This window comes from Polypterus senegalus, chromosome 8 (genome assembly GCF_016835505.1).
Source record: "Polypterus senegalus isolate Bchr_013 chromosome 8, ASM1683550v1, whole genome shotgun sequence".
NCBI lineage: Eukaryota > Metazoa > Chordata > Cladistia > Polypteriformes > Polypteridae > Polypterus > Polypterus senegalus.
Window position 1 is genome coordinate 140,351,887 of NC_053161.1, and position 22,806 is coordinate 140,374,692.

The window sequence follows — 22,806 nt, forward strand, 5'->3', positions numbered from 1 at the left end:
AAACAAAATTATCTGGTCTGATGAGACAAAGATTGAACTCTTTGGTGTGAATGCCAGGCGTCACGTTTGGAGGAAACCAGGCACCGCTCATCGCCAGGCCAATACCATCCCTACAGTGAAGCATGGTGGTGGCAGCATCATGCTGTGGGGATGTTTTTCAGTGGCAGGAACTGGGAGACTAGTCAGGATAAAGGGAAAGATGAGTGTAGCAATGTACAGAGACATCCTGGATGAAAACCTGCTCCAGAGCGCTCTTGACGTCAGACTGGGGCGACGGTTCATCTTTCAGCAGGACAACGACCCTAAGCACACAGCCAAGATATCAAAGGAGTGGTTTCAGGACAACTCTGTGAATGTCCTCGAGTGGCCCAGCCAGAGCCCAGACTTGAATCCGATTGAACATCTCTGGAGAGATCTTAAAATGGCTGTGCACCAACGCTTCCCATCCAACCTGATGGAGCTTGAGAGGTGCTGCAAAGAGGAATGGGGATAGGTGTGCCAAGCTTGTGGCATCATATTCAAAAAGACTTGAGGCTGTAATTGCTGCCAAAGGTGCATCGACAAAGTATTGAGCAAAGGCTGTGAATACTTATGTACATGTGATTTCTCAGTTTTTTAATTTTTAATAAATTTGCAAAAACCTCAAGTAAACTTTTTTCACATTGTCATTATGGAGTGTTGTGTGTAGAATTCTGAGGAAAAAAATGAATTTAATTCATTTTGGAATAAGGCTGTAACATAACAAAATGTGGAAAAGTGATGCGCTGTGAATACTTTCCGGATGCACTGTATATGTATCTATACAAATATATCTATATCTATATCTATACTAATAAAAGGCAAAGCCCTCACTGACTGACTGACTCATCACTAATTTTCCAACTTCCCGTGTAGGTAGAATGCTGAAATTTGGCAGGCCTATTCCTTACAGCTTACTTACAAAAGTGTAGCAGGTTTCATTTCGAAATTCTACGCGTAACGGTCATAACGGTCAACAACGTCCGCCATATTGAACTTTCTTATTCATGGCCCCATCTTCACGAAATTTGGTAGGCGGCTTCCCTGCACTAACCAAAACCAATGTACATACTTATTTCGGTGGTATGACACCACTGTCAGCCGCCATATTAAACTTTCCAACGTCACTAATTCTCCAACTTCCCGTGTAGGTAGAAGGCTGAAATTTGGTACTTATTTCAGTGGTATGATGCCACTGTCGGCCGCCATATTGAACTTTTAACGGAAACCGATGTACGTACTTATTTCGTTGGTATGACACCATTGTCGGCCACCATATTGAACTTTCCAACGTCACTAATTCTCCAACTTCCCGTGTAGGTAGAATGCTGAAATTTGGCAGGCTCATTCCTTACAGCTTACTTACAAAAGTTAAGCAGGTTTTATTTCGAAATTCTACGCGTAATGGTCATAACGGTCAACAAAGTCCGCCATGTTGAACTTTCTTATTTATGGCCCCATCTTCACGAAATTTGGTAGGCGGCACTTCCCTGCACTAACCGAAACCAATGTACATACTTATTTTGGTGGTATGATGCCACTGTCGGCCGCCATATTGAACTTTTCAACAGTCTTTGTTACTTATGGGCCCATCTTCAAGAAATTTGGTACACGGGTTCCCAACGCTAACTGAATAGTACTTACGTACATATATACATCCATAGCCTGCACCTCGGTCACCGTGTGAGGTGGCGTTGGGTCCCCCATCCCAACGCCTCCCACGTTGTTGGCTGCCTGCCTATATAAGACCGTCCGTCACTCCGGTCTCTACATTCCCTTCCTTGCTTCGCCACGGGATTCACGTCTCCCTACTGATAACTACAGCCTTTTTGTTTAATCCACGGCTTCTCCGCTGTTTTATTGTTTGTTTATTACAATTATAGTTATTGTGTGGGTATTTTACACTTACTTTACATTGCTCAGGTACCCATTTCCTTTATCATTCCAACCCCCATTACCATGTCTATCGAGATGATCACTATCAATCAAAGATCTGTCACTTACCGAGTGGTTTCCATGCCCGGAGATGGCACCTACCTTTTCCATTCTCTTTGTTACATATTGCACGGTCATATCAGGCTCACTCTTGATATCCGGAGGAACATTGTCTCTTATGTATTGAATGATTGGGACAGGTTCAAGGTGTGGACTGATGACGGTACAGGAGATAATTAGACTACACAGGAGCACTATAAGAGTGAAATGCTTAAGCCCTTCACCTATGGTTCTGCATGTGAGTTGAAGGCTGCCGCTGAATTTTTCAGTTGTCGTTTTCAAGTGTACCGAAATGGCCAAATATTTTACACCTTTCGACAACCGCCAATGCCTCTTAAACATCTTAGATTCACAGGAGATGATTTCAGTAGTGGACACTTTGATATTCATGAATGTTTAAACTCTCAAAAGCTGGATGTGATTTTATCGATGAAACCGGTTGTGTGCTTACAACGCTTGACAGATGCCAAATGTCACTTCAACACAACAAATTCTGCAAATACTGTCGTAATTGAAACAAACCATGAAACTCAAACCGATTATGACAGCAACAATCCAAGCAGTGAGATTTCAGACAAGGTTACTGTTCACATGGCCAACTGTAAGTTGCATGCTCAAGAGTAAGCTCAGCGCACAGCTTGGTCATGTTACAACCGGAGGGACGAACTGACAACATGGTATACAAAGAGATCCTTAACAAATAATTATTGGCATATTTTCCCTCAGTTTAAAAAGGTTTAATTTTGTTCTTAATAAAAATTTTAATGCAGTACTTCGCCGCTGCAAAGCACGGGTATTTTGCTAGTATATATATATTTCTATATATATATCTATATATACCGGTATATATGTCAAAGGGGCTTAGACCTGGATACCATCATTCGTTTGGGGACACTCAAGTGTCAAAGCTTAAGTTTAGAAACTTATTAGCCTAAAAACTATTTATTACTATCCACTATTACTAATTGTGGTGGGCTGGCGCCCTGCCCGGGGTTTGTTCCTGCCTTGCACAGGGATTGGCTCCAGGACACCCCCATGATCCTGTATTAGAATATAGCACGTTGGACAATGACTGACTGACTGACTATTACTAGTGTCTTTGATACTATTACACATTTTGGGCAGAATGTTACTTGTATGATAAGCATGAAGAAATGCAGTATAGAAAAACCTGTACAGAATAATCCTTTACATTGTATTTAAGTTGATATATGAATATTAAGTGCACCATTCTTCTCAACAATGGGCCAGTGTCTGGTGTAGAATGAAACACAGCCTTGTACCAGCTTGGCACAGACTTTTGGACACTATCTACCAGAACGCATCACGTAGTGTGGGCCATGGAATGAGCTCCTCCTGCTTAGGCAATGTTGGCCCCTAGTGGCAAGGACATTGAACTGTAACTCACATGGTTGTTGGTTCAGCCCTCAGTACTGTGTGACACAGAATCATTGTATCATTTCTCACACTCATTATAAACACTTTCTAAGGCTTGTACTGATACCCGAAACTATTATTGTACATACAGATGCATAATTCAATTATTTTAAGCTTACATTCTCCTCATAACAACTCATTCAATATCAAAACTATCTAGCATGCCTTTCATATTTATCTATCATGAAACCATAACAATATTTATACTGTACAGTGCCTTTCATGTCTCTCTGTCTATCAAAATACCATAACTATTTTATATAGTGTCATTCATATCTTTCAGTCTATTACAGAACCTTAACTATTTTTATATAGTGTCTTCACATCAATCTATCCAGCTACCTAAACACAGCCTGCTTCCCATTCATGCCAATTATCATGTTTGTAAATCAAATGTCAGCCTGCCATTTGTCACAAATCACTTTAAAAGCTTTAAATTTACTTATAATTTTGGTTGATGGCAATTTGAAATATCGGAGAATGACATCTGTATTTTATTTAAGGTTATTACCTCTTTCATCTAAGGAGACTTAGATGTTCATAATACAGTACCAATTATTTACAGTCATTTTTTAGAAATGTGGAGCAGAGGCAAAGCTCAGTCTTAGACACCAGGCCATACTCCCTGCCTAAAAACCTTAGAAGGCACACTTCTGTATCTGTATTCCAAGGTTTTTCTCAAGAAGCAACAAAAATAAATCACAATTGTGACATGGATGTGTAAAAGATCATTGTGTGTATGCAGACAGATTGCTATTTATAGGCTTAAAATTACAGATAGATGGCTATTTCAGAAGAGAGAGAAGGTAAAACTTTCTATTGAGACTGAGTGAAAGCATTTAAGAGAAAACTACTAGGATACTATGGTGCAGTTCTGAAGCTCTGCTCCAACTCATTATGAACTCATGAAAGCAATACCTGTCCAGTGGTAAATGAAGCATGATAGATTTCTACATAGAGGAAATTATTAAAACGGCAGGTATGACTATTTGCTAAGACAAACAAAGCAATCTTCAGATGTAATCCTACCTCAGGTGCTTGGTAAATTAGATTTGCTCAGGATCTCTTCTCCTATTTCATGCTTCCTTACAATTCCCTGTCCACAAAAGATGATTTTTCCACTTGCCCGTTACATCATTTGCCTTTATTACAGATTTGGCCACCAGCCTTCTTCTTATGTACATGTAAAATTGTTAACAAGGCCAAGTGTTCACTGGTTTGAGAGTTCACTACCTGGAGGCAGCAAAGGGGAATCTGAGAGGCCAAAGCAGACAATAAAAATGTTGCCACAACCCTGACCTATTGACACTGGGTTTGAGAGTATTGCTGTTTTTACTGTATTTAAATCATCAACGTATATCTCTAGGGCTTATTAAGATTTGACCTGGGATTTCATCGTTCTCTTTACTACTTGAAATGAAATGAATGTATGAAACAGGATATATCGATATGCATGTTATGGGAGCGTCTCTGCCAACAGAGAAGGGGAACGTGTACTGTAGTTGGTAGCCACTTTTCCCTTTTCCCCTCACAGAGCAGAGGACTTCTGATGTCACTTCAAGCACTGCTATGGAAGCGCCACCCCTTCTGCCACAGAAGTTATATAAAGAGAGAGCTTGGAAGCTGGCATTCCTTACCAACCCAGAGACTGACACTGATATACCTTGTACCTTTAGAAGTACTTTAAGACAAGTTCTAATGCTCATTTCTGTTTCTTTTTGTTTTGTTTATGAACATCAGTAAATGGGGCAAAAGAATGGCTGTGTCACTGTCCTTTCTTTACTATATATATATATATATATATATATATATATATATATATATATATACACAGTATATATATTTATTGTAGCATTCCAGGTCCAGACCCAAGAAAGACATGCCTGTCTGAGGAGACGGAAATATAAAGAGCAGCTCCAAAAGAAGCAGAGGGCTGGTACAGACACAACACTTAGACAGCACTGTGATCATGTGTCTCTGGGTTGCTACAATCCAATGGTTCTGATGCATGACCACTGGCCATCCTTAGGTGTGGAAAGAAGAGTCGAGAAGCCAGGGGAAAGATGAGTGGTAAACTGGTTGCCTCTAACACCGGGTGCATCGGGTGGCGTGTGTGAGTGGACAGAGGTCTTTTTTCAGGGCAATTCACCCAGCAATCTAAATAAAGTGGCTAAATCCATTCCTTTGTCTCTCACACCACCAGGTTACATTACATTAAAACATATATGTGGAGTGCTATTTTAACAAACGTTGCACTGTTTTTTGTAGTATAATTTTTAGAAAACATTCATTTTTGCTGTGAAAAAGTCAAATATCATACATATATGGTAAATGTCCAGTTTAAAATGGCAAACTGCAAGCTTATTTAAGAAATGCAGCAACTCTCTGCATTATATATCAAATATCAGGCTTACATAGTAGACAGCAAGCAAACATTGCAAAGATCCAGCTTAAACAGAAAATATTGGTTACCCATGGCAAATGATTCATATGAATGGCCAGCATCAGGTGTGAACAGGGCCACAGTATAGGGTGAGGTGACACGGCGATTATCTCAGGCAGTACTTTGCTAAGGGTGGCATCTTCATGCAACACAATATTAACAAAATAATATTAAAAAAAATGGAGTTAACTATGAAGCTTAAAAATGCTGTACACATCGAATGCTTATATATATGACATGAATATATTTCTCACTATATATATATATATATATATATATATATATATATATATATATATATATATATATATATATATGGCAACGTGAAAAAAGTTTACTTGAGGTTTTTGCAAATTTATTAAAAATAAGAAAACTGAGAAATCACATGTACATAACTATTCACAGCCTTTGTTCAATACTTTGTTGATGCACCTTTGGCAGCAATTACAGCCTCAAGAATTTTTGAATATGATGCCACAAGCTTGGCACGCCTATCCTTGGCCAGTTTCGCCCATTCCTCTTTGCAGCACCTCTCAAGCTCCATCAGGTTGGATGGGAAGTGTCGGTGCACAGCCATTTTAAGATCTCTCCAGAGATGTTCAATCGGATTCAGGTCTGGGCTCTGGCTGGGCCACTCAAGGACATTCACAGAGTTGTCCTGAAGCCACTCCTTTGATATCTTGACTGTGTGCTTAGGGTTGTTGTCCTGCTGAAAGATGAACCGTCGCCACAGTCTGAGGTCAAGAGTGCTCTGGAGCAGGTTTTCATCCAGGATGTCTCTGTACATTGCTACAGTCATTTTTCCCTTTATCCTGACTAGTCTCCCAGTTCCTGCCACTGAAAAACATCCCCACAGCATGATGCTGCCACCACCATGCTTCACTGTAGGGATGGTATTGACCTGGTGATGAGCGGTGCCTGGTTTCCTCCAAACGTGACGCCTGGCATTCACACCAAAGAGTTCAATCTTTGTCTCATCAGACCAGAGAATTTTGTTTCTCATGGTCTGAGAGTCCTTCAGGTGACTTTTGGCAAACTCCAGGCGGGCTGCCATGTGCCTTTTACTAAGGAGTGGCTTCCGTCTGGCCACTCTACCATACAGGCCTGATTGGTGGATTGCTGCAGAGATGGTTGTCCTTCTGTAAGGATCTCCTTTCTCCACAGAGGACCTCTGGAGCTCTGACAGAGTGACCATCGGGTTCTTGGTCACCTCTCTGACTAAGGCCCTTCTCCCCCAATCACTCAGTTTAGATGGCCGGCCAGCTTTAGGAAGAGTCCTGGTGGTGTCGAACTTCTTCCACTTACGGATGATGGAGGCCACTGTGCTCATTGGGACCTTCAAAGCAACAGAAATTTTTCTGTTACCTTCCCCAGATTTGTGCCTCAAAACAATCCTGTCTCGGATGTCTACAGACAATTCCTTTGACTTCATGCTTGGTTTGTGCTCTGACATGAACTGTCAACTGTGGGAACTTATATAGACAGGTGTGTGCCTTTCCAAATCATGTCCAATCAACTGAATTTACCACAGGTGGACCCCAATTAAGCTGCAGAAACATCTCAAGGATGATCAGGGGAAACAGGATGCACCTGAGCTCAATTTCAAGCTTCATGGCAAAGGCTGTGAATACTTATGTACATGTGCTTTCTCAGTTTTTTTATTTTTAATAAATTTGCAAAAACCTCAAGTTAACTTTTTTCATGTTGTCATTATGGGGTGTTGTGTGTAGAATTCTGAGGAAAAAAATGAATTTAATCCATTTTGGAATAAGGCTGTAACGTAACAAAATGTGGAAAAAGTGATGCGCTATAAATACTTTCCGGATGCACTGTATATATATATATATGTGAGAAATATTTTAATTTTAAAAGTTTTTATTTTGCAGAACACAGTTCTCACAGTGCATGCGCATTTTGAAGTTAAATGTCTGTGCATGATACTGGTGTACATACAGTATTGTGTATATAGTGCATCACAAGTATGTGCAAAGGGGAAGGCTTAAGGGCTCCTGTGATTGTAATTCCCTGCCACTTCAGGCATTGGAACTGTGTCCTAATGCCTTTTCTCTTCCTCTCTTTGCAGACCAGAAGATTGATGACTATAACACCAATGACGTCACTCCTGGCATCTTTCTACCTGGACTCCCCTGTTTCTGGCAGATGGATCTGCTGTCTTCAGGCAGTTAATTTTGAGAACTGTCATCTGAAAAGATGTCTCCGCAACAACTGTGTATTTTTTGTTATAATTTTAAATTCAGTTATACAGGGTCATCAGGATGGTTCCCCCAACTCTTTATTGTTGTCTGTCTGACCTCTTACAAATGATTATGTCATTTTGTAAAATTATTTTTTTATTTCTGGAATGTTACTGGGAAAATGTCTATTAAATGTATCTTATGTTTGCACTACCTGTATTTAGTTAAGAAAAGGTCAGGTGCCATTTAGCTTACAGGATAAAAGTTTGGTGACTGCCACCAAAGTGTCTGGATAAGTTCACAGTATGAGTGAAACAGACGAATTTTGTTTTGCCTTCAATTTCACGTTTGTAAAAATAGCATTACGTGCAGTTCTCGAAAAGAAGTAGTGAAAAATGTATACGTTTTTATTGTGTTTAAGGCCTACTTTATATGCTTAATTGTTTTTAAGTTAATCTTTTGTTGTTTTCCTAAAGTAATATATGTTAATAATTTTAAATCATGTATTATTTTGTCCGTGGTTCTGAGGATGCAATGCATCATGGTAATATTTATTGTGAAGCCTGTATTGCCATATGAACTCTATGATAATTAAGAGAATAGGAAGAATATGGGTTACAGCATCAAAAATGCACCTTGTCTTAGTGGCATTATATAAACATGTCAATCTTGTTATTCATTATTTCCATATTTTTCAATTTCAGGCCTAAATATTAAAAGAATAAACATAAGATGTAAATTAACAAGGTCATACAATGTAAATGTTGTAATAGGCAACATGGATTGGCTGGCATGCCAGCCAGGATGGATTGTTCCTAACCTAGCCAGGAGGACTTTTTAATGGAAAGATGTGGATGGACGAGCATCCTGACCAGATTGGTTAGTGGTACCTTTCCAGGTCGGGAGGCTGTTGTAATGGATGGGCAGGGGAAGACTGCTTCCCAGGGCCATGTGCTTTCCCAGTATACTATTTACTATTTATTATTTTTTTATTTATTTTTTTTTTTTTTTTTTCTCCAGCCGTCTGGAGTTTTTTTTTGTTTTTTCTGTCTCCCCTGGCCATTGAACCTTACTCTTATTCGATGTTAATTAATGTTGATTTATTTTGTTTTATAATTGTGTCTTTCATTTTTCTATTTTTTAATATGTAAAGCACTTTGAGCTACTGTTTGTATGAAAATGTGCTATATAAATAAATGTTGTTGTTGTTGTTGTTGTTATACTGGGTGGGGACATCCCTCTGGCGTGTATACCTTTTGGACACCTACAGGGCTGCACAGGAGTTGTAGTTTTGGTGGACAGCCCTGTTGGTGTCCTTGGGTGCCACTATGGGGAAATGCTGGAAGTAGACTCTCCTATCACAGAGAGGTTCTGCCTGACCTGGAAGTGCTTCCTGGATGCAATGTGATAGTGCTGGAAGTACTCCTGGGTCCAGAATAAAGGAAGCTGCTCAACTTCACCTGAGGAGTCTTAGTCAGGAGAGTAGTCAGATGAACCTCACCAGGGTGGAATGAAGAAGGGGAGAGACATATTGCTAAAACTGTGGGATACATTAAGGTATTTCTGGCAATAAATCTCTTCTTTGGGATCTGAAACAGTGTCTGTGCTGTTGTGTTTGGGGGTCACGGGAGGCTGAAACACGCCATAGTGGTTCACAGTTTCAGGTCATTTTCGAATACACTTAACCCACAGCAGGATCACTCAACTAGCATAAGGCACAAAGCAGAAACAAACCCTGGGCAGTGTTCCCATCCAACACAGGGCAAAATATAGATGGGAGACATAAAAATCTGTCCTGAAATTGATACACTTGTTAAGCCACGTTTTATAAGATAGCTGGGTTGAACCCTATTATATTTTTATAATTTCTGCTAATACTGGACGGATAGGATTGGAAATGAGTGCATTAGAGGGTCAGCTCAAGTTGGACAGTTGGGAGACAAAGTCATAGAGGCGAGATTGCGTTTGTTTGGACATGTGCAGAAGAGAGATGCGGAGTATATTGGGAGAAGGATGCTAAGGATAGAGTTGACAGGCAAGAGAAAAAGAGGAAGGCCTAAGAGAAGGTTTCTAGATGTGGTGAGAGAGGACATGCAGGTGATGGGTGTGACAGAGCAAGATGCAGAGGACAGGAAGATATGGTAAAAGGTGATCCACTGTGGCGACCCCTAACCGGAGCACCCGAAAGAAGAAGACTGTCAAATCGCAGCCTCTTGTACGCAGCTCATCAGAGAGCAGTAGTAGTGCACTGTGGTGTACAACTAAGACCCTAGCAGTGACACTGACCATGCACACCCAGAAGAAGAGATGGATATGGCTGTATGTGAAGACTGTGCAACTAAAGGTGCTGAATAAATATCACTCCTCAGGCTTTATAAAGATACCTGAAAGGCACACTGAACACTGTCATGCAAAATGTAAGGCTGAAACACACTAATAATAAAATTTGCATGTATTTTAGAAGAATTATGTTTGAACTAGATATCTTTAAAAAATTCCCGTGTGAGTCAATTTATTTTTCAATATGGTGCAATATATTTAACTTTGATAGAGATGTATATCAGATGAGATGCTTTTTAAAAGGAGCTTGATGTTTTCTGAAGATATAAACTTCTAGCAGTGAAAAGCTAAACTTTCAGTAACCTGCTCCTTCTGTAGCCTCCGTAAACACCTTTTGGATTTAATCCAGACAATTTCCTGTATTTAGGCTATTTGATTTTTCAGTATACATTATTTACCTGCATAGACTGACCTGATAAATTGGTGCATAACCATTGTCATCTGTTTTTTCTATTTAATTTTTATAGCTTACTTCTGTTAGGGACCATTAGTCTCATTATTCTCTTCCCTGTTTACTCAACCAGCATTTCACTACCATTTGCATCTGCTGTGACCAGATTTGTACAGCTATGGGTGTTCAGATGGAAGCATTAAGCAATAGAAGCAGATTTGCTGCCCTAGGGTAGTGCATGCTAGAGGGATCAGCCATTCTCATGAGAAATACAGGACACCTGGAAGAACATTAAAAATGCTGGAACTGAGTACAGATCATAGCCCTGGGTCATTTTAATCCTGGCGTCCAAATGTTTCCATAAAACATTTTAAGACATATGAAATAACACAATATTCTATCAGAAATATTGCATGGTGTTAAAGTAAACATCCTAATCACAGTTGTTGTTTGCCATCATTTAACTTTAATACCAATTTTTATTATCTAGCCTATCAAAACTGAGCCTGAAGGGATGCTCTTATCCATCTAAATAGTTAAAACACACCAAGAGATGTGCAAATTTGAATTCTAAAAGTAATGGATAATAATACTTTGAAACAGTTTCTCATACACTCTGTCCTCCTTTGGAAGTTAAGGACTGCATAATTTATTGTAAAAACTGACATTTAAATTTAAGTTAGTAGTTCAAAAACAATGTAGTTGGCCTGATGGTGCAGTGGTTACCCCTTCTGCTGGAGGTTCAAACGCTGGCCAATGCAAAGTCTGCGTGTTGGCTGCACAGATATCTATATGTACTCCTGTCGTATTCCAGAGATGTGCCAAATGCATCTAAAGGCTATATCAAAGGAATATTGAAGAAATAGAGAGGAATATTGCAAATAATGCGAAAGATGACCCAAAGAGATTCTTTCAGTATTTTAGTAGTAAAACAACAGTCAAGGAGGGGGTGAAGTGTATCAGAATAGTAAAGGAGAACTAAAAATATAGACAGTGAATATCAGATACTCTGAACTTGCATATTTCCGAGGTCTTCAAATGTGAGGAAGCAGATAACCTCCCAGCAATAAACAGGACTACTAAGGAGATACTGAGTGATTTGGAAATTGTAGAGGGAGAAGTGCTGCTCAAATTAAATAGGCTGAAATCAAACAAATCACCAGGACCTGATAATACGTATCCTAAAGTTTTTAAAAAGCTTAGCAAGTACATATATAAACCCTTGATGCATATTTTTTAGGAAGTCACTGCGCACTGGAGAGATTCTAAAGGACTGGAAAATGGCAAATATATATATCCTGTTATAGAAAAAGATTGATTGGGGAGATGCAAGTAACTACAAGCCAGTAAGCTTAACAAACATCACAGGCAAATTAACAGAAGGAATTATGAAGAGAAAGATTGAGCAACTCATGGCAAGAACAAGAGTTTTTCTGAACAGTCAGCATGGATTCAGAAGAGAGCAATCTTGTTTAACCAACATGCTGGAATTATATGAGGAAGAAATAAAAGGATACGATCAAAGTGGAGCATTTGATATTATTTATCTTGACTTTCAGAACGGATTTAATAAGCTGCCACATGAGAGGCTGTACATCAAACTAAATGAAGCAGGAGTTCAGGGTGTAGTGTGTAGATGGGTGCAGAATTTGCTCAGATGCAGGAAGCAGAGGGTGATGGTGCAAGGAACCTTATCAGAATTAGCTGATGTAAAGAGTGGAATCCCTGGAGTCCGTGCTAGGGCCGCTGCAATTTGTAATGTATACAGTGCAAATGTTTTGGACAGGAATATAAGTAACAAGCTTGTTAAATGTGCAGATTTAGGTGGATTGGCAAATAATCTGTAATCCGTTGAATCATTATAGCGGGACTTGGACCACATGCAGGCTTGGGCTGATTTGTGGCAGATCAAGTTTAATGTAAGTAACTGTACAGAATTTTATGTAAGAAGTACATAGTAAAAATGTTAAGTTTGAATACACAATGGGAGGTCTGGAAATTGAAAGTACACCTTAAAAGAAGGATTTATGAGTTGTAGCGGACTCAATACAATCAACTTCCAGACAGTGTTAAGAAGCCATTAAGAAGGCTAACAAACTGTTAGGTTATATAGTGCCCTGAAGTGTAGAGTACAAGCTCAAGGAGGTTCTGCTCAAGCTTTAAAACACACTGGTAAGGCTTCATCTGGAGTACTGTATGTAGTTTTGGTCTCCAGGCTTAAAAAGGACATAATAGCACTGGAAAAACTCTTCAGAAGAGCGATTGGGCTGATTCCAAGGCTACAGGGTATGAAGAAAGATTATTGAGGCTGAGCTGTTTTGGTTTAAGCAAAATAAGATTAAGAGGACACATGATTGAAATGTTTAAAATTATGAAAGGAATTAATACAGTGGATTAAGACTTTAAAATGAGTTGAATAAGAACATGGAGTCACAGTTGGAAACATGTTAAGGGTAAATTTTGCACAGAGATTGTGTTATTAAAAACTTCCTAGAGAATCATAGACACATGGAATAAGTTAACAAGTTGTGTGGTAGAGTGTCGGATTTTTGGGAGTTTAAAAACTCGAATTACGTAGATAGTTACGAGCTTGTTACATGGAATGGCCTGTTCTCAACTAAATCTTCCATATGTTCTAATGTTTTAATCATTTTATGTGACTTTGCCAGTGATTTTCAGTTGTAGCCTTCATTTATATAATTTTAGTGAATCAGAGGCAGTCGGTGTTGCACTCCTATCAAGTCTACGTATTGCGAGACTCACTCTAACTATTCATTCTTAAATAACCTTTGTTCTACTACGTCACCAATTTTTGCCCAGACACTAGTGGCCCCACAACTGAAAGCATCCCTAGAAATCAGTATGACGCTAGTGCTTGATGATGTAATAAATGATGCAAGGAAATAAAAATCAAAAAATAAGTAAAAATTGATTCCAAGTGTCACACACGTGCGCATGGAAGGCAGCTAAAGGGCTTGAATGAGGGTAATTCTGAGCCAGGCTGTGATGTAGCAGAGTGCGCCGACTCTTTTTCTCGCTTTTCTGCAGACTGTTCACGGGAAATCCCGCCTGCTCCTGATGACGTCACGCCTGCTTCCGACCCCTTTGATGTCACTCCCGGGTCTGAGCCTATGGAGGAAGACCCTTCTGAGTCCGGCCCCACTGATGTCATTTCCGGGCTCGAGCTTACGGTTCCTACCCCCAATGTCATTTCCTTTATTGGCCCTTAAAAGCCACCACTTTCCCTTATCCCTTCAGTTCTGTTTTGGACTCTGAATTGTGCACATCAGTGCTATCAATTGTGTTAATTTTTCTGCTAGGACATAATACAGTATATGGGTGGCTGCCCCAAACCTTGCTATGACTTTTTGTTGAGTTTGTGACACAAGATAACAAAATAATAAAACAGATATAGAAAATACATTAAAGTAAACATGACCAGCTGAAGACTCTGACAATATAAAATTTATTTGGATTGGTCCCTTTCATTTGTTCTGTACATTTAATTAAATACATAAGCAAAGAATGCCTGCTGTTTTCTAATGCTTAAAGTTAACACCAATTTTGCTTTCAATGACGAGGAATGTAAGCGTTCCTCAACACTGAAGGAGAAAACTAGAAAAAACTGTATTCTAGAAGAAAAAAGCAAGAACTCCTTGGCCTTTCTGAAAGCCTTTCAAACAGTACAAAGCAATAATTTTGACCTCAAATGAAAAAATAGCACAGGTGTCTCAGCAGATGCTTTACCACCTTGAAAAGAAGTCAAGCATTAACAATATAAGATGATGGAACAAATACACAAAGAAAAAAAGGTAACGCTGCCATCGTACTCATTAATTAGAGTCTAGACTGTCAAATCTCTCAAGGATGTTCTAATTAATATAATAATAAAGTAGGACGCACCTTGTCTTTCAGACGAAGTTGAATTTCTGCTAGCGTCATGGTGGGATTATCACCACTTGATCGACACCTAGAAGAAAAAAGTATGAAATGTGAAGAAACGAATGGCAAGTATGCTTTTCATTTTTTTAATGCTTTTTGAAACCAAAGCAGCTTAAAAGTGTACAATAGTTAAATCTTAGCACTCTCTTCACTTTTGTTTGCCTTGTGACCTTTAAAGGCAGCCATGTGTCGTGAATGGCTTTGCATGTTTATAATATATTATTTTATGATATTTTTCCCTATTCCTCCAAAATTATCATGAATTATGGTTCTTAGGATCAAGTACACCAAAAAATGGCATTTGTGCTGCCAGAATTGGGACATTGGCTCACTAAAACATTTACCAGAACCAATGTCGCTACCATCCATCATACATCCCTCCATCAATTGTCATTGTCTTGCTGCAGAAGAGACAAGGCTATAGCAAACTTTAGACTGGGCACCAGTCCATCTGAAGGCACACTCTGCCATAACAGGACTATTTAGAGTCACCCATTAACCTAACCCTGTACATCCACCAGATAAAACAACACAACCAAACCTTCATATGTGTGAAAGTGTATCACAGCAGCAATGGAAGGAAGAAAGGAAGAAACCTAAAATGGAATAACAAAAATGTAATTCCTGGCTCAAGAGCCTTTTCTTTTTATGTATTCTTGTTGCTGGTTACATGTAATTTGGTAAAGTCTGTCTGTGTTTTCTTTTTGTTCATATTTTATTAGTTTTCTATGAATATTGTTTTATTTATGTATTACATTTTTACTTAATGTTGAGCCTAAAGAGGTGAGGCCCCCAACACTGCAGCTAGAGTGTCCCCATGCCTATACATGTCTGGGCCAGTAATGTGGCATTAGTATTTATTATTATTGTTCAGCTCTCTCCCCATTTGTGAGGATTTGTTTGATTTCATGATAATTATTCATTTCTCTGGTGTACAGACTATCATTTATGATTTTGGACTTGGCTCTTGGTCATTGTTAGAATTTTGTTTTTTAAGCACTCTTTCTTCATTTTTTTTTTCCTTGTTGCATCTTCTTTGTTAATAAACTGTATAATCAGAGTAGGGCATTTTGTTTTGTTATTTAGGTCAGGGGTTTGCATGGTTCTTCTCTCCATTTTGAGATTTTCCAGCCTGGCTTCCTTTTGATGTATAGGCCCAATGTTTGGAGCCAGGCTGATTTTGTTTCTAGGCATCATAAAAGAACTTAAAGCCTAGTTTTGTAGGTGAATCCTCCTTCATAGTTTCGTATGAGTCAGGAAGATCATAATGGAACCAACCTTAAATCCTTTGCAGGTCCACTTACATGAACACATGCACAGAAATATACATTCTCAAACCTACTTAATCCAGCTGTCGGATGTCAAACGATCTACCAAGAAGCCAAGAGCAGAACGAAGGTAGGCAATCCTGAACTGGAACAAGAAGGTAGGCTTAGTCCATGATGGGGCACATGCAAGTACAGAGACAGGACACAATCAACATCAGGTGGTTGGAGGCACCAAAACCTGAACTGTGATTTCTGTACATTAGCAAAACAGCCAAACAGCCCAGAGCAGGATATCCTAATAAGTGCTCATTAAACCTCCTGGCAATGTACTTAATAGTAAGAACTCCCACAGGCCTCAGTGTTTGGTTCCAATAGGATACCCACATACATTTGGTGATCACCATCATCCCACATTGCATCAATTCTTCTCTGCCTGGACTGGTGTCTCCTCTGATGAAAATCTCCTCAAAGAACATGTGATTGATCATGTTTAAAATCCTCATTCTTAATCAGCAGATGTCAAATTGGGCATTCTGTTATGATAAAGTGCTGTATATTTAAGAGTATAACTTGTACCTTCAATGCTAACGAGCCATGAATTGATTTGAATGAATCTGTACTGTTGCTTTAATTTTACTGTCTGTTTGTAACCTGAACTGATACATGTTTATACTGATACATATTTATTTATTTTTAACACAAAAACATGTATGAAATCATTTAATTGCCAATTATAATTTCTGTCTCTCTGTCATTTTTAACATTGTGTTTTAATGCGTAATGTATATTGATAGTAAAGATTATTGAATTCTTATGCCAGAATTTCACTGTATACTTCTTTCTGGACAGAGTTTATATGGTGGAACACTGTGGACGAACACTTCTTTCAATGGGTGCTTTGGCCTTTTTGGCACAAATTGTATTAGTCTTACCTAACAACACTTTCTAGGTTCGTACCTGCTATTTGCAGTTGAAAGCCTACAACACTTTCCAAGAAACTCTTCATAGAATACTGTCCAAGTGTTTTTCATTGGGACCTTAAAGAAAGAAGAAAAAAGTAACTCTTTAGACATCATTAGACATCATACAATGGGTCAACAAAGTCTCAAGGAATTAAAACAAAACAAAACAAAGGCCTAGTGACGCTGTAATCTGACTGAACATGACACTCTATATGAATTATTCCTATGTTGGCATTCATTAGCCCAGCTAATCCCTTCCTCAAGCCTTGCCTGTCAATCATTCAGAAATGCAGAGCATATTTGTTTCTAGAAGAACACATGAAGAAGACCAGACACACTGCATCTATAAATACTAAAAAATGCTATGGGTCGGTGGTCTGCCATGCAAAAACATGCAAACCCCTGGGCTTGGAGGCTTGATCTTGGTCTCAAATCGACAGCATATCCCATGATATGTGCAACACAATAGTAGATGCAGGGACTATAGTGGACTCAAAATTGGACTAACTCCTTCTCACAACAAGCAGAGCCAGGAAAAGCACAATGGTTAACAATTTACTAGTTTATTTAGCAATTAGGATTTAGTGGCACATCTCCTGGTTTCACTCTGACTTGTTTGCATCCATGTCCTTTTCTTTTTTATATATCCCCTATCGAGAACAGTGACAGAAAGAACCCGAGACAGAGCTTCTTAAGGGAGAGCACATGCAGACAATTTTTTTGAAGACATGAAGGGTTTTTATGACCAACCTGATGATGTTTAGCACACTTAGTAACAGATTAAGACCTGCAATTACTAAACTTCTCATAGAAATGTATGATGAGAAATGCATTTAACTATGGCCTGAACAAGATGCCACTGCCAGGTTCTTTGTGTTTGGAAGGTCATCCTGAAGCAACAATACTTATTTAGGGAGTGCCACAGATGAGGAACCAACTACAAAGCTTTAAGAATGGGAGATTTTCCTTCAGCATTTCTACGCCTGAGCAGATCACACTTATGATCTATATATATTGACTGTCTGGGGCCTTTTATTGTGATGCTTGGCCATTGAAAGAAAGTCAAATGGAAAATAATATGCAAATGCATAATGACTGAATGAATAACATCTTCAGCTGGACTTGAACAAAAATTTAGCTAGAGATGCCTTTCTGATAGCCTTCAATTGATAAGGTTAACCTGCCAAAGTCTTAGTCAACACAAACATGAATTTTGCAGAGTTGTACTTGGAGAGATCACTGTGACTAAACCTGTATTACACAGTAACCATATAGAGGTTATTTAACTAATTATTAATTAAGTACTGTTATATAGCATTTTTCTAATGTACCCAAAAAACTTAACATAAAAAGTGGGGAGTTATTTCAAACATCAACCATGTGCAGCATTAGTTATTAGGAGGTGAAGAGTTGAGAGAGATAGTCAATAAGGGGCAAAGAATGATTAGGGGGCCAGAATAACTAGACCATGGTGGGCAATTTAGCCAGGACATTGTGAAACACTCTTTTTGAAAGATGCCTAGTGATGTTTTCTGACCACAGAAAATCTGGATCTCTCCAAATGATGACACCATTTCTTAAGCAGTGTGTCCCTGCCACTGCACTGGGGCATTGGGATCCACACACAGAGTACAAGATAAGAACCCCTGATGGCCACAAACCCACCTCTTCTAGCAGTGTCCCAAGCTTTCCCTAGATTGAGTCTCATCCAAGTACTGGCCAGGCCTGAACATGCTCAGCTTGCTTTGGATTATTGGGTATTGAACGAATCCTGCACTCTAAACTAGTTGGCAACATATTTTGAAATAAAGTGGCCTTTGATCCATTTATTTTACCACTCTTCATATGGGATGATGGAGATGCCTCACCATTATTAACCATTTAACCTCCCACATTACATTAGTGATCTTACAATCAAATTTCAGTAACACTCACTCACTCTGCTTAAGATAGCAAACTAACTTTGATTAACTGAAAACAGGGGAGGTAGTTGGGATACTGAACTCATGGTTTATTTATGATACACAGTCCCATTGCTTAACTCTCTAACAATTTTTTAGATTTACGTCAATATTATTAGAGGATACAGCAAAACCCAAATCTTCAAGTAATTCAGTATCGTCAGAAGCTGGAGCCAATCCAGCATTGTTGGGTATAAGGCACAACCAACCATAGAAACCCCTAGAAGAGGTGCCAGTTCCTCAAGGGGCATTTTCATTTCAGGCACATTTCAAAGTGACCAATTAACTTAACATAACACAAACAGCATGTCTTGTGAGCCCCGCAAATAAAATCCATTCATACAGAAGAAAACCTGCACACTCCAAGTCCACGGTGCAGAGGCGAAAAATTAAACCAAGTCCCATGGATTTATAAGGAACCAGCACTAAACAGTGTGTCACACTACAGAAAAATGATTATTGTGTAACTGTATGGGAAAAAAAACATAAAAAATAACTAGAGTGAAATAAATATGCATTTCATTACAATTTGTAATAAAAATAAATAGACATGACCTAACGTCTAACCTTTCCAGAATCAAAGATACTTCTCTTATGTACTGTATAGAGGAGCTGGTAATAGAAATCTATTAGACCATTCAAATTGTAATTTTATTCCTATCACATCTAGAATGTTCTTGACACCCACAATTATTCTTTAATATCATGTTATTAAATCATCTCAATTTCCATATTCTTGTCGTCAGGCAGTCTGCATAAGAATAAAGGAAATTAAATGTCTGTCAGTGCACAAGACACAAAGGAGTTCATTTAGAAATGATCACAAATAATAATAAGCGCTCTTTCCTTTGAAAACATTTAAAGTAACATAAGAAAAGAAATATTCCACCAAACATGCTCACACATGCATATTTTCTCATGTAAGTCTGCCACAAATAACAAACCCACACAATTCTAACATTAAATTCTTTAAGAGTGAAAGAATGATAAAAAAAAAAGTATCATTGAGGCATGCGCTAAACTAATCTCAGCATAAAATATACTTTTAAAATGAAAGTTACAAATCAGTCAAACACAGCTAGTGTAGAATGATGCTATTAAACGCCTTGCTGCATTTATACATAGACTAGGCCAATGGAGCGTGTAATGATTACAGATCTGCAGGTTAAATGAAATTACAATGTGCATCACATTTACAAAATGAATAAAAAAGAAAAGATGGTTTAACATTAAACTAGTGAAAAACCTTTCAATAAAAGCTTTGTGACAAACCACTAAGAAAAAACGGCAGTGTGAAGAAAAGCCTTGGCTAAAAAAATCTGTGTAAAGATTCATTTTTAACAAATGCCATTGTTAAAAGCCCTACTTTTATAATGGAATATAAACCCCCAAAATATATCTATCTGTCAATTTTCAACATCTTTAATAATTTATCACATCTCTGACTCACTAATTCTTTCTAGATCTTTCCACTGACATTTAAAATGTGTTTAAATTGTGGTAAACTTATTGAATTGTCTTCCGTATTATACCAGTGTAGGCAGAATTCACTCATGTCCAGAAGACACTGCGGTGTGGAACTGGTGAGCTGGAGTCTGAGAAAGTGAGTTCAACCCACAGGAGAAAGAGACACTCCATAGGCCAAGGTAGCGGGACAGAGAAGTGTAAAACTGATCCATGGCTTACAGTAAAGTGTTTTTAAAGGAATACTCCATTGAAAAGTGATTTTACGTATGTATTACTTACCTCACATAGTTTGTACTGACGGACGAGAAAAAAGTTTATGTCAAGTTTTCATGCAGATTTTCTGATAGAAGTAATCAATGCTGGACTACAGCAAACAATATCAGAATGTCAAATGCAAAAATCTCACATTGCTCCACACGTCAAGTCATCCAGTTATATGGTCACAACATCACAAACACATGTATCTTTAGTAAAATATCGTTAAATGGGTCAAGCAAACCAAAATGGAATGCGTAAATGATGCAAACGACCATCTGAATGGTAAAACGACCAGAAGAATAATCACTCAGCAGGCCAAAAACAAAATATTATTCAGTAATCTTATTCAAAAGTCATAGTCAAGTACAGTAAAACTTAAGCAAGTTATTTCTTTTGCCTTGTCTTGCCTTTTACCAAAACTAGAAATTGTTACTCCATTCTCGTAGTTGGGACATTTTAAAATGAAGAAAAATGGATTTCAAACATCCCCTACTGAGACCCTGACACTCACTGTCAAATTTTAAGTGGAGTGGCAGAGATTATTTTTCTGTTTGAAGGGAACATCAGTGTTGTTTTTATGGTGACAAAAATATGTTAGTCCTTAAAAGATAATAAAAAGCTTAAAGGAATTAAAAAAAAAAAAAAACTAGTGCATTTGATACCTGAAAGTGATAATGACAATGAGACCAAAACCAAAATGAGAATCAAGAATGAAAAACAAATGAATGTAACCCAAAAATTATAAGCAAACGTCAAAAAAGTAATTAATTTAAACACAAGAGCTGTTAATAAACTTTTAAACCAAAAACTTAAATGCTGATGCTCTTGTGCCGCCGTGTTTTGTACTGGCAGTGTGGTGATGCCAGATGTCGCACTACAAGGTGGTGCAGATCTAATTATGCAGATCCAGATCGTCTGGATGACTTTGATTTATGCGGGGATGATTCCAGTTCGGTGAGAAGACGATTCTTCATGTCGTCAGTTCGCACACTTCTTGATGGTCCAGGATTTTTCAGGTGATTTTCTATGTAATAAACTAAATAAGTTATAGCGTAATAAAAATTGCATAATTAGATCTGGACCACCCTATATGTGAGTCAAGTGGTCAACAACCACTCCCAATAACATTAAGGAAATACCGGCACCCATGAAAAGACATCACAAAATGGTGGCAGCAGAATAGCAATAAATAATAACCTACTAAAGGATTTTAAAAATGCTTTAATCAAATATCAAAACAGAAGAGTCAGTGGTAGCTGAGATACATTTGCTATTAGCACAAATCGAGTGACCATCACTTCAGGTGACACTAAACATTTAGACATTGAACAAAGTCAGAAGTGAAGTCATTTTGCCCAATCACGAAGTTTCTCACAATGTCTTATCTTTATTTGAACAAAGGCTGGACATTTCTTTAATTAAGCTGCTGTCTCATATAACATGGCAACCAGACACAAAATTATGACACACGTGAAAACTAAAAACGCAACATTGTGGTGCTCATTCTATCAAATACACTGTTAACTTCACCATCGTACTAATAAAATTATAAATAAAAGAAGGTAAAACAAAATGAGGCATTGTTTCTGCAGTCTTAACTGGTTTCTGTTACTGCATTACATATGTGCCACGATATGTATCTCCAATGTATTTATTTTATTTTAATCTAAAAGTATCTATTATTAAGTCTGCTGCTGTGCAAATGGAAAAAGTGAAATCCTTCTAATGGGAAAACAAATGCTGGAAAAAGCAGCGGTCAGTAAGTCCAATGGTGGCAAATAAAATTTAGGAGTTAAAGTAAAAATAATCAGCTTTACAGTCCCAAACAAACAAAGCAATAAATACAGTGATGACAGCATGCAGTTCAACCAAGGAAATAAATCAAAATTAAGAAAGTATTACTATTAAAAGTAATTGTATTTGTGTAATAGTTTTTGAAAATGTTTTGCAGTATAATGTATATTCGATTTTGCAAGGAGGAATCTTTCCTTTTGGAATCGATGAAGTTCTATCATTGCATCTGTTTCCACATGTATTCATAGTTTATTCTCACTTAGCTAACTTGAGACACCTAGTGGCATAAGCAGGAATTACCACTGGCAAAGTTGAAAGTCACTCCATAACTATGT

General features: G+C 38.2%; 1 protein-coding gene across 1 annotated transcript in view; it reads right to left on the bottom strand.

Annotated features, from left to right (window-relative positions):
• The window catches only part of LOC120534599 (EF-hand calcium-binding domain-containing protein 6-like), a 234,833-nt gene that overhangs the window by 194,036 nt on the left and 17,991 nt on the right, over positions 1 to 22,806 (bottom strand). The window contains exons 4-5 of the mRNA XM_039762188.1: positions 16,987 to 17,066; positions 14,723 to 14,789 (exon numbers count right to left, since the gene is read on the bottom strand). Coding sequence (XP_039618122.1) covers positions 14,723 to 14,789; positions 16,987 to 17,066 — 147 coding nt within the window. The remainder of the gene's footprint in view (positions 1 to 14,722; positions 14,790 to 16,986; positions 17,067 to 22,806) is intronic.